Source organism: Panthera uncia (genome assembly GCF_023721935.1).
Source record: "Panthera uncia isolate 11264 chromosome C1 unlocalized genomic scaffold, Puncia_PCG_1.0 HiC_scaffold_4, whole genome shotgun sequence".
Lineage (NCBI taxonomy): Eukaryota > Metazoa > Chordata > Mammalia > Carnivora > Felidae > Panthera > Panthera uncia.
In genome coordinates, this window is record NW_026057585.1 from 71,587,215 (window position 1) to 71,604,509 (window position 17,295).

The 17,295-nt window shown below is 47.4% G+C and overlaps 1 protein-coding gene across 1 annotated transcript; it reads left to right on the forward strand.

Annotated features, from left to right (window-relative positions):
- Nucleotides 1-696: 696 nt before the first annotated feature.
- Nucleotides 697-6,935, forward strand: LOC125913687 (L-amino-acid oxidase-like). The gene is made up of 7 exons (XM_049618878.1): nt 697-733; nt 2,358-2,572; nt 3,060-3,172; nt 4,195-4,396; nt 4,914-4,982; nt 5,192-5,328; nt 5,892-6,935. The coding sequence occupies exons 1-7, from the start codon at nt 697-699 to the stop codon at nt 6,721-6,723; spliced, it is 1,605 nt and encodes a 534-aa protein (XP_049474835.1). The 3' UTR covers nt 6,724-6,935.
- Nucleotides 6,936-17,295: the final 10,360 nt, after the last annotated feature.

Sequence of the window (17,295 nt, forward strand, 5' to 3'; positions counted from 1 at the left end):
AACTAGTCTTGGTACCACAGCCAGCTGGCCTGATTCCCCAGGAGAAGGAATTCCAGTGCCAGAGAAGTGAGTGTCCAAGGAAGCCCCCAGAGGACTCAGAGGAAGAGGGGGAAAACCCCTCCCCACTGCAAATGGGCCAGCCCAGAGACATCTGCCCAGCCTGCCAGGGGAGCCCCTGAGAGGGGCAGGAAGGGCACAGTCTTCCATGGGAGCTCCTGGCCAGAATCCCCACCTTGGACAAACTCACAGTGGAGCAGAAAGCTCATGGTGGGATAGCAGTGAAACTAAACATTCTCTAGTGGAGGCAGTTGTGAGCTTTGACTAGGCTGGGAGCCCAGACACTGGCCTTCCAAACCAGCCCAGACACTTAGCCCCAGTCCTCACCCATTCCTTGGAGGTTGGGGATGGCTCACCTGGCTCCCACAGCCCCTTCTCCCAACTAGTACCCAGGTGCTGGGGTCTGAGCTGGGAGAAGGGGATTTCCCTAGGAGGAGAGCTGGGCCAGGAGGAAGGAAGGGCCAGGAGGCAGAAGATGAGGCCGGGGATGGGGCCGAGTCACCACGGTCTTTTCACCATGAGGGCCGGGCTTCTCTGCTTGGCTCAGCCCTAGGGGCAGGCCGGTGGGACGAGGCCAGCAACTGCTGGGGTGGAGCTGGCTCCTCATAAAGAGAGAGAGAGAGCTGCCCCGGGCTCAGCATGAGCTGTAAGGCCAAGGCCAAGGCCAAGATGAGGGGTAAGTGGGGCCCCTCCTCTGAGACAGAGGCACCTGAGGGAGAAAGTATTGGACTTTGAAACAGGGAAAGAAGATGGAGGGATGGGGTTGAGATGGGTCAGAGAGGGAGTCTGAGCATGGGGCCATGCAATAGGAAAAGACATGGGAACTGAGATGGGTCAAGGCTACGTGGGGGGCTATGCATAGGCCCAGGTGTTGAAAGTGAGTCAAGAGAATGGGTCCAGGTCCAGGTAATGAGTTTAGGGGTTGGGTCCATTCAGAGGGAAGGACATGGGGACTGAGTCAGGAATGCTGGTAGCTCAGAGAGATGGGAGAGTTTGTCAGGGGTGAGAATGGATTCGGGGGGTTGAGGTAGGCTTGGAGGGTGGGGAGAGGGGGTGAGGCTTGGGGTTCTCTGCCATGGTGGCTGGTTACTCCCTCTTCTTTTTGGAGAAGTCACCCCTGCAGAAGTCACCCCTGCGTGTAGTCTCTACAGGGGTTGGCACCTGAAGATCCCTTGCCTTCTATGCATCTCAGGTATCCACATGTACAAAGACTGGACTAAGGGCATTCTCACCCACCCAAAAATCCTAGAGCTAGTGCAGGGGGGCACATTGCATCACCACTCCTGGACGGTCCCCTTCAGAGCAGGTAACACCAAGGAAACCACACAGTCTCTCATTGGAGACTCCCTCCTGGGTGAATTTCTCTGTGCATCAGAGCAGTCAATTTGGGGGATGAAAACCACCAGTCACTCTGGACTTATTGTGTGTTACATATTAACTATAGTTTCCAATCTTGGCTGCACATTAGAAAACCTGGAGGGATTTGAAAAACTACTGTCAGGCTGGAGAGGAACAGTAGGACTGCCAAGGTCCACGGGGCACTGGTAATATCGCTGAGAAACTGGTCACAGTTAACCCGAAGAGAACCATGCTCACACACTCCCACTTTCACACATACCCATCCTCTCACAAAAGCACACATTCCCAAAGAACACAGACACCCTCCGGCTCTGCCACCCAGCCTCATGCCCAGATGCACTCACAGCATCACACACAAGAATGCCGGCACCCATTTCCCTCACAAACTCAAGCACGTGCATGTATGCCTTCCTCACTCTTCAGACCCAGGCCACACCCACCCACTTCGCTCTCCCATACAGATTCATCCACACATTTGCTCAGGTGCCCACACTGTCCCACAGACACACCCCCTCCCATGAAATCACAGACAACGCACAGTCATACAGGGCAATGATCACAAACTTACAATCACTGCAACTTCCATCACAGACAAGCTCACACATGCACCCACCATCAGAAGCAGGCATATTCACATCCATAGATGGCTCTGCACATACTCATGGGTTTCCAATCATATGCATACACGTGAACACATGCATTTGTATTTACAACCACACAGCTGACACCAGCACGGTTCGCACATACGTCCACACCCCACACAACACAATCGCCCCACACAGACACAATCACAAATATGCATGTTTACAACCACACATCTGACAGGTGCTGCCTGACCTCACCACCTGCACGCGTTCACACAGCCAAGCTCATCCTGGGTAGGGCAGGGTGCAGAGCCCGGGCCCCAGACAGGCAGTCCCCAATTCCCCTCTCTACCACAGGAATCCTAATCCTGGGGCTGCTGTTGGCTACTCCCAGCTGCCTTGGCTACTTTGAGGACCTGGTCAAGTGCTTCCAGGACCCCGAGTATGAGTCCATCCTTGTCACAGCGCAGAAGGGGCTCCACGCCTCCCCGCTGCCCAAGCGTGTGGTAGTAGTGGGAGCTGGCATGTCAGGCCTGGCAGCTGCCAAGGCCCTACAAGATGCTGGCCACCAGGTGAGCAGGTCTTGAAGGGGCTTCAATCCTTTGCCTGGGGTCTGAGGAGGGGAATCAGTTTGCTTCCTTGGGTGGAAAAGGAAAAAGGGAGAAGCTACAGTCAGCTCTTAGATGGCTGCTTATAATGCACTGATCTCTTAGCCCTTAGTTATGGTTCCTCAAAACCCCAGGCTCCCTTGAGACTTGACCCTAGTTACACCTGCATTCTCACAGAAGCAAAAGCGGAGAAGAGTTATGCTAACAAGAACAGGCCAAGAGGCACTTGGTCCCCCGCCACCACGGAGCACTTCTGCCCCACTTACATTACTCAGGACCCTCCCGGAAGAACTTCCTCCACCACCACCCCCAACCCACCGTGTGGTTATCCTGCACATGCAGGGACCTACTGCTAGGAATTCCAGACTAGAGCCTGTGGCAGGATGGGGATGGGTGTACAGGGTGGGAGAAGGGAAAGCATGACTCCGGCAACAACTTCTCTGGACTCCAGGTAACCATCCTGGAAGCCAGCCACCACATCGGGGGTCGAGTTGTCACATACAGGAATGAGGAGGAGGGCTGGTACTATGAATTGGGGCCCATGAGAATCCCAAAGTCCCACAGGTAAGTGCCAAGGAAGGGATGGGTGAAGGGCAAGCAAGAGGAATTAGGTAGGGGTTGGGTAGGGGGGCTGCTGCCATAGGGTCAGAGCCTCTCACATCAACTGTCTCATGTGGAGTCAAGACTAACATTGGTCTCCCACTTGACATGGAAGGCCGAGGCCCAGAGACCAGGGTCACACAGAAAATGGTAGGTCCCAAACTAATAATAATAGTTAGCATTAATTCATCAAATTGTGTACTTTGAATATGGGTAGCTTCGTATGTGTCAATTATACCCCATTAAGCTACAAACTAATAATATTTAATAATCATATTAGCTGCCATTTCTTGAGCACCTCTATGTACCAGGCACCACGCTGGTTACAAATCAAGAAAGGGGGCTCAGAGGTATTAAGTGACACACCCAAGATTCTCCTAGGAGAAAGTAACAGAGCTCCTCCTCAAAATCAAGGAGGCAACAGGCCCAAAAACATATGCTCGACCCCTAAACTGTAACTGGCTCCTGGGGCAGAACCCAGCCCCTGGTTCTGTGGCTTCTAAAGACAAAAGAGATCCCTCACCTGGTGTCGACATACCTCCAAAAATATGACTTCTTTTTTGCCTTATGTGTAAACTGAACCCAAGACTTCCCTCCAAACACACCAAAACAAAAACAAAATGAACCAGCCTAAACTAGGAGTCTTTAGATTTGGCCTCAACTTACTTAGAAATGGAAGGTGAGATTTCAAATACTGTCTGAAACAAGAGGCCTTTGCCTCTCCTTAAGTCTTGTACTCTGGGATTTCTTAAAGAGCCTTTATTGGGTGATGGGTGAACTCCCTCCTCATGATCTTCCTTGTGGGGGAAGAAAAAACAGAAGAAAAAGAGTTAATACCACAGCAAGAGGAAGCAGGGTTAGAGTTGAAGAAACAGACCTCTCTGGGCACATGAAGAAACTGGTTTTCCTGGAAATGGCTTCTATAGTGAAGCCAGCAGGAAGGAGGCCCTGGGATGGGTGCCATGTTATACCTGTATCTGCTCCAGGCTAGTTCATACCTACATCAAGAAGCTTGGCCTGAAGACGAACAAGTTCATAGAATATGATGGTAACACCTGGTACCTCATCAACGGACAACGTTATCGCACCAGGGAGGTCAAGGACAACCCAGAGCTCCTAGGCTACTCCACGAAACCAATGGAGAAGGGCAAGGGTGCTACTAATCTCTTCAACCAGTCCATCACCAAGGTGCCTCCTGCCTCACCCCTCCCAGGGTTGGGAAAAAAACAAGTTCTGGCCCAAGATCACCTGGAAAGTTGTGGATGGACCCAGCTAGCCTGGTTCCTATATGGCACTCTTGTGATTGGTCCCTCCTCTAATATCCCCTAAGAATGCTGCCACCCCAACCCTAATGCCCAGACCCATCTACTCTCCTGTACTTGGTGATCCAACGGCCCACTGCTTGATGATGACAGTGGAAGGAAAGGGAATCACCAGATAACCCAATACTCAGTAATGAATCAATTCTCTTGGATTGCAGTGAATGTCTTCCCCTTAAATATTAGTCTCCAAAGGTCTTTAAATGAAGGGGAGATTTGGGAGGAAAGAGGAGCATTTAGGAGCTCTTGGAAACACTTCCCCTGGTCTTTCTATCCCCCACCTCCTTGCCCCCACCCTCTTCAAAGGGACACCCATAGAACCCAGGGGTCCTGCCACTGCTCTATGACTTACATCTAAACTTCTTCCCCTCCCTCCCCTTCTGCAGCTCAAACAAAATCTGAAAAATTTCAACTGCAGCCACCTGGTGTCCTTTTATGATTCCTACTCCACCAAGGTATGTGAGTCAAAGGATAGGGGTAGAGGAGGTCTGTGCTCAGCCTAGCCCACCAGGGTTGTTGTTCTCTGCTGACCAGGACTCTCTCTTCCCACTGCCAAAGACATCACCTCCCTGGAGTCCAGTCCCACCCCCTGCCTGCCCTAGGCCCCTGCTGAAGCCCGTTCCTACATGCTGGGCCCTCCATCTGGCACTCCTACCTCCCACAGGCTTACTTGCTGAAAGAAGGGGCACTGAGCCAAGGAGCGGTAAAGATGATCGGGACTGTGATGAATGAGGATTCTGGATACTACAAATCCCTCCTAGAGTCCCTGCGGACAGACTTCATCTTTTCCAAAAAGGACGAGTAAGGCCAATTGGGACTAGGGCTGGAATCTGCCCCTCCTCCAACCCCCAGAGCAGAGAAGCAGAACTATGATTATTGAGTAGGTCACTATGTGCCAGACACAATTATCAGCGCTTTCCAAAAATTGTCACTTTTCATCACCTAGAAAGTCGATACTATTATTCAGAGCCATTTTACTGGAGAAGATGCTTAGGCTCAGAGGGGGTCGATGACTCATCCAAATTCACTTAAGTGGGGTGAGGGCTGGAGCCAGAATCCAAAACCATGTTTCTGGGACTCCTTCTGGGACACAGGACTGCATGGTAACTGAATCCACAGGCTATGGGTCTAGACGGGGTATGTCATCCTGGGACAGTCCCTCTTCAACAGGATTCGGTTTTCCAAAGTATAATTAAACAATCATCCCTCCCTCACAGAGACTAGTTAAGGACATGGAAGGAAGCATCCAGCACAGGCTGCAGGAAGCCAGTTTCCTTGCTTTTCAGACCAGGAGGGCTGCCGGAAACCCAGCAAGGGGGCCTGGTGCCCACACACTGACCCCTGCCCTCCGCTCACCCCTGCAGCTTTTCTGAGATCACCGGTGGCTTTGACCAGCTCCCCAGGGCCCTCAGCACCAGCCTGAAGCCTGGCACCATCCACTTGGGCTCCAAGGTGGAGGCAGTGGTGAGGGACGGGCCTGAGGTCCAGGTTTCCTACCGGGCAGGTGAGCCCAGCTCCGCGAAGCACAACCTCACTGCGGACTTCGTCATTATCTCGGCCTCAGCCAAGGCCACGCGCCTCATCACCTTTAAGCCACCGCTCTCTCCAGACAAGGTGGAAGCGCTCCGCGTGGTGCATTACACCAGCGCCACCAAGGTGGTTCTGGCCTGTAAGGAGCCCTTCTGGGAGCGGGAGGGCATCCGGGGTGGGGTGTCTGTCACCGACCGGCCCTCGCGCTTCATCTACTACCCCAGCCACAGCCTCCCCAGCGGCAAGGGCGTCCTGCTGGCCTCCTACACCGTGGACGATGACTCCCTCTTCTTCATATCCATGACGCACGAGCAGGTGGAGGATGTGGTCCTGGAGGACCTGGCGGCCGTGCACCAGATACCCAAGGATGAATTGCGGCGCATGTGCCCCTCCTCTGTGCTCAAGCGCTGGTCTCTGGACCCCCTCACCATGGGCGCCTTCGCTGAGTTCACACCCTACCAGTTTACGGACTATTCACTGCAGCTCTTCCAGCCTGAGGGCCGCATCCACTTTGCAGGCGAGCATACCTCCATGCCCCATGCCTGGATAGACACTGCTATCAAGTCCGGCCTGCGGGCAGCCAGGAATATCCAGGCTGCCGTGGACGAGGAGGCCACCGCGAGGCAGAAGACCTTCACTCATACCCAGAATCATTTCTCACCCTGAAAGAAATCCCTGAGGAAATCCGGCAGAAAAGGGGCTGGGAGGTGGGAGTTGGAGGCAGAGACCCAAGAGAGAGGTCACCATTAGTCCCCCCGCCCACAAGCAAGAATCCAAAAGCGCCAAAGAATCCAGTTGGCCAGTCCACAAAGAATCACCCCCTTCTCTCCCCTGCCAGGCCTTGAGGAGGGAAGCAACAGAATCAGAGTAGATGGAGGGTAAGGAGTAAATCAAGGATGGTGAGTGCTAGAATCTGCCCTTAGCTGTGAGGAAACTGTCTCCTGCTGCATAATAATAAAAAGCGAAAGAGAAAGGTTCCAACAATGCCTTAATTTCTGTCATATACAACTAGAAGCTTCTAAAGGAACAGACAAACCCTGAACCACAGCAATATTAAACCACAGATTAGTCACACACACTTCACAATGCATACAAACCCCATCATTGTGTGCCTCCGCAGGGCGAGGAGGGAGCTTACATCCTGGCCCAACATGGAGTCTACATGGATGGAAGAGATAAGGGCTCTTCTCAGTTCTTTCTGAGCCTGTAAGAGCAGGATCTTGGCCTCCTAGAGACACCTCCTGGCCCACAGACTTTTTCACTCCACCCTTACCTCCCCATCACCAACCAGACCCTCTCCCCACCTCTGCCTGTCAGCCTATACACCCCTCTGGGAGGACACCAAGCTTGTTCTCCATACTCACTCTGCTCTTCTCTAACACCTGCCCTGTCCTTCCAGACCCAAGTAACTTATTCCCTCTCCCTGAATCCTCCCTTAACTGCCGTACCCAAAGCCTAGGGATCTTTCTCTCTCTTTTCAACCCCCACCCTTCCTCCCTAGAGTCCCAAATATTTGGACAATGGATCTTCTTATGCTATGATGTAATGACTTTGTGAGGGCATATTATCTGTCCAACTACACTGAGAGCCCCCAACAGCTGGGATTATATTGTGTATGCCTCAGTGGATTTCCCATAGACACTTAAATATATGTTATTTCCCTCACTCTCTGTAAATATTTATTTCTCATCTACCATGTGCCAGGCACTATGCTGAGTGCCAGATACAAAGAATGAACAGCAGGGGTGCCTGGGTGTCTCAGTCGGTTAAGTGTCCAATATTAGCTCAGATCATGATCTCATGGTTCATGAGTTTGAGCCCGAAATCAGGCTCTGTGCTGACAGTGCAGAGCTTGCTTGGGATTCTCTCTTTCTCTCTCTCTCTCTGTCTCTCTGACCCTTCCCCATGCATACTCACTCTCTCTCTCTCTCAAAATAAATAAATAAACTTAAAAAAAAAAAAGAATGAGCAGCATTATTCAATTGAATCAAAACCCCTACCTGCGTTCCCATACCTCCAATGATTAGGTCATTTTTTACCCCAAATTCTTGGTTATTTGGGCCCGATCAGGCAAAGGGAAGAAGTAAATAACGTGGTAGCTCTTTCCCTGGAGAACATTCCTACCAGGGTGGCCTTGGAGGACTCTGAAGACCATTGTGATGAAGTACTATAGGGAGTGTTGTGTCTAGAGATGGCATATTGCTTGGAAGGAAGGGAATAGAGAGAGGAAACACGTTTTCTTACTGCATTCTAGTCTATTGTTAAAATCCCAGCTTGCTTTATTCTGGTTTTTCATTCACCCCTATATTAGTCAGGACTTTTTCAGTTCCAAGTGCTAGAAACCAAACACTAACTAGTTTAAGGGAAAGGAAATGTTTTAGCTTACATATCTTTAAAGTCTCAGGTGAAGTACAGTTCATCCAGATCAGTTGGGCTTAGGAATTGATCATTTTTCATTAAGGTTCTCTCTCTTTCTACCTCTTGACCCTGTTTTCCTAACTTAGCTTCTGTATTGAGTTAAATAATGCCCCCCAAAATTCACATCCACCCCCAACCTGTGAATGTGACCTTATTTGGAAATAGGGTCTTAGCAGATGTAATCAAGTCAAGATGAGGCCATACGTGGGGTGCCTGGGTAGCTCAGTGGGTTAAGCATCTGACTTTGGGTTAGGTCATGACTTCATGGTTTGTGAGTTCAAGCCCCAGGTCAGGCTCTGTGCTGACAGCTCAGAGCCTGGAGCCTGCTTCAGATTCTGTGTCTCCCTCTCTGCCCCTCCCCTGCTTGCACTATATCTCTCTCTGTCTCTCAAAAATAAATAAACATTAAAAAAAAAGATGAGGTCATACTGAATAAGGGTATACTCTAATCCAATAACTGGTGTACTCATAAGAAGAGGGAAATGTGAACAGAGACCACCACAGAAGGAAGACAGCCACGTGAGGATGGAGGCAGGTTGGAGTAATGCATCTAGAAGCAAGGATTCCTAAAGATCGCCAGACACTCCTAAAAGCCAGGAGACAAGCATAGACTCTTCCTCAGAAGCCTCAGAAGGAACCAGCCCTGCTGTCACTTCTGTGAGTACTGTGAGAAAATACATTTATGCTGTTTTAAGCCATCTAACTGTGTACTAATTTGTTATGGCAGCCCAAAGAATCTAATACAGCTTCCTTCTTTCTTCTTCTTTTTTTTTTAAAGCTTATTTACTTATTTTGAGAGAGACATAGACAGTGTGAGCAGAGGAGGGGCAGAGAGAAGGGGAGAGAGAGAATTCCAAGCAGGGTCCGTGCTGCCAGGGCAGAGCCCGATGCTGGGCTCAAACTCACGAAACTTCGAGATCAGACCTGAGCCGAATCCAAGAGTCAGATGCTTAAACCAACTGAGCCACCTAGGTGCCCCTAATTCCTTCTTTCTTCTGGCAAGGAATGCAGTCAGAGGCAACTCCAAGGTTATATCTTTATACGTTGCCATCCAAGGGAAAAGAAAGGGCTGTTCTCTCCCAGTGCATTTTTTAAAGTATAATTTATGGTCAAGTTAGCTAACATACAGTATAGACAGTGTGCTCTTGACTTCGGGAGAAGATTCCCATGATTCATCACTTACACAGAAATATCTTCACACTACCCATCCACCTGCTGGATGAGGGGCCCACTCCTCAGCATAGGAAGTAGGTCTTGTGACCAGCAGCCCCAGCCACCAGTGGAAGGGGACAAGGGGCTATCTCTTTTTTTTTTTTTTTAAGAAAGTGGTTTTTTTTCTCAAATGTTTATTTATTTTGAGAGAGAATTCAAGCAGGGGAGGAGCAGAGAGAGAGAGAGACAGAGACAGCGGATCTGAAGTGGGCTCTGTGTTGAGAGCAAGGAGCCAGATGCAGGGCTTGAAACCATGAACCGTGAGGCCATGACCTGAGCTGAAGTCCGTCACTTAACCCATTGAGCTACCCAGGCACCCCAAAAGGACCATCTCTTAAGAAGAGTATTTGGGGCAGATAAAAATGACAGATGTACACTACGAACAGCAACTCCTCCAGACCCCAGGGTTGGTCTAAGGGTACTGCTGAGCCACGCCAGAGCTGGCTTCAATCAGCTACCTTAGGGCTTCCCAGGGTGAGATGGTTCACCAGAAACAGCCACAAAACACATGAGGAGCCAGAAGCAGAGTAAACTAGTTAGTCCCTAGCACTTGGCTCTGTCAAAGGAGAAGTCACTTTCCAAACCCTCTGGGGACCGTTTGTATTTGTTAACTCCCTTAATCCCTTGAGACTCTCAGAGGAGGGGAGGAATCCGGACCCAATGAAGTGTAGACAGAAAACAGCAGAAGGCAGGACCTAGGGATAGCAAGGGCCCTGGGGAAGAGCTCGTCATGAATCCCCTTGGTAGAAGACCAGGATCCTGAAGATAGTCAAGAAGGAGCACAGGCAAAAGTGGGGCAGCAGATACACCAGAAATAACAGCCTCTGCCCATGAGATATAAAAATTGCCTGGAGTCTATGGTATAAGCCCTGACAGTTTTATTTTTCTTTTTTGTAACGCAAGTGCCTAACGCTTTGATTGCTGAGACATCCACTTCAGAGAGGACTATCTCGAAAAAACACATTGCCAACCACACTAGATAAAGAGCCAGACCACCTCCTTTTTTTTAGAGATCTTGGCTGAGCTTGATAACTAACCATTGTAGCCACTTGTCTGTTATCTCCCTGAGCTTTAAAATTCCTGCTCTTGTGTTTTAAATTCACCATGGGGCACCAGGGTGACTCAGTCGGTTGAGCGTCCAACTTCAGCTCAGGTCATGATCTCAAGGTTCATGGGTTCAAGCCCCTCATGGGGCTCTGTGCTGATGGCTTGGAGCCTGGAGCCTGCTTTGGATTCTGTGTCTCCCTCTCTCTCTCTCTACCCCTTCACCGCTTGTGTTCTCTCTCTCTCTCTCTCTCTCTCCAAAATAAATAAATAAACATTAAAAAAATAAATTCACCAACAAAGAGTGTGCCTATGAAACCTTTGGTCCCCACCCTCGACCCCAATAAAAGCAGAACCCCAGGCGCATGTGTGTTGTGTTATTTCCAGGTCTTGTAAGTAATAAATGTATATTTTGTCAAAGTTTCCTGATGGTGGTTGCTGAAATGTGTCTTATAATCATAAGAACCACAAGGGTTGGTCCAGTCACAGCATTGGTTTGGAAAGAGGAGATATCTGTGGGAAGCTCACGGGTGCCAGGTAAGTGCCCCTTAGCATCTCTAGTCAATATTGATAGGTTGAGACTGGCACAGAGCAGAGGTGAATGACTCCCAGCATTTGGATGGAAGTATAAGGCAGAAAATGAAAAGGTTCAGAGATACCAGAGGACTGTCATTGGGGACACACAGCTTCTACATGGAGTTCTTGATTACAAACAACAGAAATCAAGTCTGAGTGACTTAAGTTGGAGAGGAACTCGAAGAGAAGTATCAAGAAGCTCACAAAATTGATAAGAAGGCTAGGGCACCTGGGTGGCTCAGTGGGTCAAGTGTCCAACTCTTGACTTCGGCTCAGGTCATGATCTCATGGTTCACGGGTTTAAGCCCCTAGTCAGGCTCTGTGCTGACAGAGCGGAGTCTGCTTGGGATTCTCTGTCTCTCTCTCTCTCTCTCTCTCTGCTCCTCCCCTGCTCACATGCACATGCATGCTCTCTTTCTCTCTCAAAATAAATAAATAAATAAACATTTTTAAAAATTGACAGGAAGGGAAGTGGGCAGATGCCAAAGGAGACTGGGTGGCCTGAGCCACAGCCAAGCTCCTGCCATGGGAGCAGTCTGATAGCTAGCTCTGTGGCCACTGAACACTGGGTGTGGCTGCTGGAACTGTCGTGACCAGCCACAGGAGGGTGGCTGCCAAAACTCAACTGCCCCCTGCTTCTTTGTGTCATTTCCCCCAGATTCAAATTTCCAGAAGGAAGCATCCAATTGGGTGAGTCTAGGTCAGTGCCCACTCCCTGGCTGGGTGTCAGGGAAAGCAAATAACCAACAACATTCTGGCTTCTGAGGTGGGAGTTGAGGCACTGCCTTCCAACAAACTTCATTATGCTGGGTTCCCCAAGCATAGGAAGCAGGTGTTGATGCTGGCAGCCATAAGGCTGAAGTCAAGATGAGGTTCAAAGGGATGATGGAGCACAGACCACTTCTGTCTACTACATTAGCCATTGAACCCTCTAAGCCTTGGCTGGACACTACATCATGGGTGAAGGAATTAGAGATTATGCATAAAAGGCACCTAGAGATTTTATGTACAGAATGCATGCAGTAGGTCCTTGCATCCTAATGCTCTGAGAGAGAAGTTATTGCCAGTTTAAAGATGAGGACACCAAGGTTCAGCAGGGCTGAGGGATTTGCTGAAAGTTTGACAGTGGCTGGTGTGGGGAGCATTTGCAGCCAGGGCTGCCTGACTCTGAAGTCTAGCTCCTTCCACAGCACAATGCCGCTGGTCTAACTGGAGAGAGGAATGACTAGCTGAAGGATATGGAGAAAATCCACACCAACAGATGCCGAGGCAGGCAAAGGAGCAGGAGCTCCACAAAGGCCGAGATGAGCGTGGGAAGAACGGACCCCCTCTCTGAGTGACATGTTGTCCCTAGAATGTTACACTCCCTTATCTTCTTTCCTACATGCTTTCTTGAAAAGGGAAAAAAGAGTGATGCTACAGCTCATAAAGCCAACAGCCTCTCTACAGGTCTCTGCTACAAATTCCGGTAAAGAGTCTTTTTCATCTTATTTATCAAAATCTGAGAACACTCACAGAAGTGGGAGCACATGTAACAGTATGTGTAACAAGCCTTAACAGAAAGAGCAGTTGAGAACGACTCCAATAACTATTAAGAGGTAAAAGCATGCCCCCCGCCTTCCCAAAAGACACCACCCTTTGGAGGATTAACTTTGGATACTTTCAGGCTGAAGCTCACTTGGGAGCATGGGGCATCTTGAACAAACCCTCCTCACTTGGAGTCCCCGGGCACAACATCTTCTCTTCCTGCCCCCAGGCATCTTCTTAGAATCTGGTGAGGACATCAAGGGTCAGATGCCAGAGCTCCAGATGAAGAAGAAGGGCTGGAACTTGGAGCTGGGCCCTTGTGTGCCAAGAACCCACTAATTGGCCCCAAGAAAAAAGGGTGAAGCAGAAGGGGTGGAGGAAGAAGAGAAAGTGGACCCTGCCAGGAGCTACAGCTCAGCCCCTCTACATCCTCCTTTTCCAAGCCATTCTGTATTCATCACTGTTAGTCTTCCTGCTTGACAGACAAGGAATTTAGGCCCCAAGAGTGAGACTGACCCAGCACACAGGCGGAAGAGCTCAGGCTAGCTGATAATAAGAAGAGCTTCCATTACTCAGTCTCCCTTTGCAGGTGTAGAGCTAGAACCATACGTTCATTTTTTAACCAAATCCCCACACACAAAGAACTCTATGAAGTAGACGCTACCATCATCTCCATTTACAAATGAAGGAATTAAGAACTAGAAAAGTTGTCTTGTTCTAAATTACATAGACAGACGTGTCTGCTTGGTGCCCTGCATGTCTACACAAATTTAACTTTTTAGTGTAACATGTAAATTAAATGGCCAGTACAAGCCAGAGTCAGACCTAGTGTTGTCTTTAAAACCACTTAACTCAAAAGAACCAGAATTCTGCTTCTTCTTCTTTTGAGCCTCTGGCTGTCTGAAGGGTTTCTATTCAACACAAGGGGTATGGCCCCTGCCCATCTCTCCAAGGCTAGAGAAGAAGGAATCAAGCTCTCCAGTGATACTGCAAGGAGGTGCAAATTGACTTCAGGAAGCACTCTCAGCTGTGTAACTAGGAAGGTTGGGAAATTGCTTTCATTGGAAATGGTCCCATGTTGGCACCCTGTGGGCACGGAAGTGGAGACGTGAGAGTGAGCCACTGCCCCCAAGGCTGTTCTGCACCCAGCAAGCAGCTGGGACTGAAGATTTTCAGGCTCAACCAGTGCAATGGAAATGCTGGCTCCCCAATGGGTGGTGGCACCAGACTAGGACTTCTAGACCAAACCTGGCTTCCTGAGATACCCAGTAGAGGAGGACAATTCAACAGGAGAGCTCTGACCTAATAGCCCACCAACACCAGCATGCCACACTCCACCCCAAGAGGAAGGCAGGGAGTGTTTATGGATTGCAAGTGTCCTTAAAGAACATGGAGCCCAGACCCCATTTTAAAAATAAGGAAACTGATGGGGTGCCTGGGTGGTTCAGTCAATGAAGCATCTGACTCTTGGTTTCAGCTCAGGTCATGATCTCACAGATCATGAGTTCAAGCCCCACTATTAGTGCAGAGCCTGCTTGGGATTCTCTGTCTCCCTTTCTCTGCCCCTCTCCCACTTGCTCTCTATCTCTCTCTCTAAATAAATAAATAAATAAATAAATAAATAAATAAATAAATAAATGGAAACTGAAAAGCCCAGAGGAATTGAAACCGTGACCAAAGAAAAGAGAATATAAAAAATTTGCTAGTCTGATTTTTTTAATGTGTATTTATTTTTGAGAAAGAGAGAGCACATGCAATCGGGGAGGAGCAGAGAGAGGGAGACAGAGGATCCAAAGCAGGCTCTATACTGACAGCAGAGAACCCGACATGGGCCTCAAACTCACAAACCGTGAGATCATGACCTGAGCTGAAGTCAGACACTCATCTGACTGAGCCACCCAGGTGCCCCGCTAGTCTGATTTTAAAAATAACTAACGAGAACTTTAGAAGTGAAAACCATAAATGAAATTAGAAACACAAGTAATAGATTTAATAGGAGGTTAGACTGATTTGAAAAGATAATCAGCAAACTGAAGGGAAGAGCTAAAAGATGACAAAAGATAAAAAATATGAAAAAGAACTTAACAGCCATGTAGGATAAAGGGAGAATATCCAGTATAAAACTAATTTGGGATAGCAGGAAAGAACAGGATGGGAGAAAGGCAATACTTGGAGAAATAATAACTGAAAAATTTCCTGAATTGATGAAACACACAACACAAGAGATAAAGTAAGTGTTGAAATCCCAAGCTGGCTAAGCAAAAAGAAGTGCACTCCTGGACACGTCGTGGTCAAACTGCTGAATCCAAAAACCAAACATGTTAAAAGCAGCCAGAAAAGAAAGATCACCTACAAAGAACTGGTAAGTAAGTTGACAGCTGACTTCTCAATAGCAACAATAAGACCACAACACACTGGAGTAACGCCTGCAAAGTGCTTCGAGAAAGTGACAGTCAGCCTAGAGTTCTAGAACCAGCAAAACTATCTTTCAATAATAAGGGTGAAATAAAAATATTTCTATGCAACAAAACTGACAGGCTTTCCAATGAACAGAACCTCACTGAGGGATCTTCTGAAGGGAAGATATAAAAAGTGAAAGCCTACATGGGAAAAAGGAATAGTGAGCAAATAATATTGTAAGCATATGGTAAATCTAAACAAACACCAACAGTGTAAGACCATAATAATTGTGACCAATTCTTAATGTAAAACATTTTAAGATAGAACCAAATCCCTGGACAAAAATAACCTGTAAGTCAAGAGGAAAGTGATTTGAGAGAAAAACATATTGTGTCCCAGTAAAGGAAGTAACACTGTATAGTCCATACCGAGATAAAGGCTTAGTAGAGTTACTGAACTTCAGATTTAAAACTCTGCAGCAGATTACCCACTCATATCTATTATCCCCTTCTTCATTAGTAACAGATCCCTGTACTATTTAAATGTCAATGTGCCCAGCTAAAACCCCACTTTTCCCAGCCACTTTTGAAGATAATCATGACCAATGAAATTTAAACCACGTTTTTGGGTAAAGCATCTAGAAAAGCTCCTTAAAGGGGAATGACTCAGATGGAAAGATGGAAAGGATTCTCCCTTTGTCTCTTGCTCTGTCCCTTATTGTCTACAACTCAGATGAGATGGCGAGAGTTCCAGTAACCATTTTGCAACCATAAGATGGCATCCAACTTAAAACATTAGGAATAAAAATAATAGAATAAATGTAAGGAAAACAGAAGGAAGGATTTACTAAAGATATTGAGAATATATTAATTAGAAAATAATACAAATTAATACACATAAGAGCTTTTTAAAATAACAAATATAAGGGCACCTGGGTGGCTCAGCCATTTAAGTGTCCGACTCGTGATTTCAGCTCAGGTCATAATCTCATGGCTCATGAGATCAAGCTCCACACCAGGCTCTGCATTGACAGTGTGGAGCGTACTTGGGATTCTCTCTCTCCCTCTCTCTCTCTCTGCACCTCTTCTGCTCATACACACACACTTTCTCTCTCTCAAAATAAATAAATACATAAATACATAAATAAATAATATTTAAAAATAAAATAAAATAGCAAATATAAGTTATTAGCTAACCTATTCAATAAAAAATAGGAGGAAGCACAAATGCATAACATAAAAAATGAAAATGGGGATATCACTAGTATGGAATAACTTAAGAGAATCCTACCTAGACTATTTTTCCCAGTGATGTGAAAGTAAATATGATACTTAAATATAATAGATTATTTTCTGAGAAAATGAATATTAACAAAACTGGCCTTAGAATAGACAGGAAAGTTTAAACAGAACAATCACAATAATGAAGATAAATAAAGATGTAAGAAGGCCAACCCTCCCTCAAAGAGCACCAAACTCTGGGGCGCCTGGGTGGCTCAGTCGGTTAAGCGTCCGACTTCAGCTCAGGTCACAATCTCGCGGTCCGTGAGTTCGAGCCCCGCGTCGGGCTCTGGGCTGATGGCTCAGAGCCTGGAACCTGCTTCAGATTCTGTGTCTCCCTCTCTCTCTGCCCCTCCCACGTTCATGCTCTGTCTCTCTCTGTCTCAAAAATAAATAAACGTTAAAAAAATTAAAAAATAAATTAAAAAAATAAAATAAAGGGTGCTACCAAATGCCTCTAAAAATGCTGTAGAAAATAAAGAATTAGCAGAGTTGCCGAAAATAGGGCAATACACAAAAACTAATATTTCTATACCAGCAAAAAATTATAAGGTGGGATTTTTTAAGATATAATTTGCAGTTGAATTTCAAATATCTAGAAATAAATCTGACAGAAATTGTGTAAGACCCTTACACAGAAAGAGTAAGACACTATTAAGAGAAGTTTTAAAAGACCTAGAAAAAAATGGAGGGATATGAAAATGTACTTAGTTTTCTGAAAATAGCATTTCTCCCAAATTAATTTGTAGTTAATGGGCTCTAAATCCAAATTCCAAAAGTA

What these genes read in the sequence shown, in the direction of transcription:
- LOC125913687 (XM_049618878.1), top strand. Translation starts at nt 697, where the DNA reads ATGAGCTGTAAGGCCAAGGCCAAGGCCAAGATGAGGG. An exon ending in GGCCAAGGCCAAGATGAGGG is followed by an intron (nt 734 to 2,357) that starts GTAAGTGGGGCC and finishes TCTCTACCACAG; the next exon opens with GAATCCTAATCCTGGGGCTG. An exon ending in ATGATTCCTACTCCACCAAG is followed by an intron (nt 4,983 to 5,191) that starts GTATGTGAGTCA and finishes TACCTCCCACAG; the next exon opens with GCTTACTTGCTGAAAGAAGG.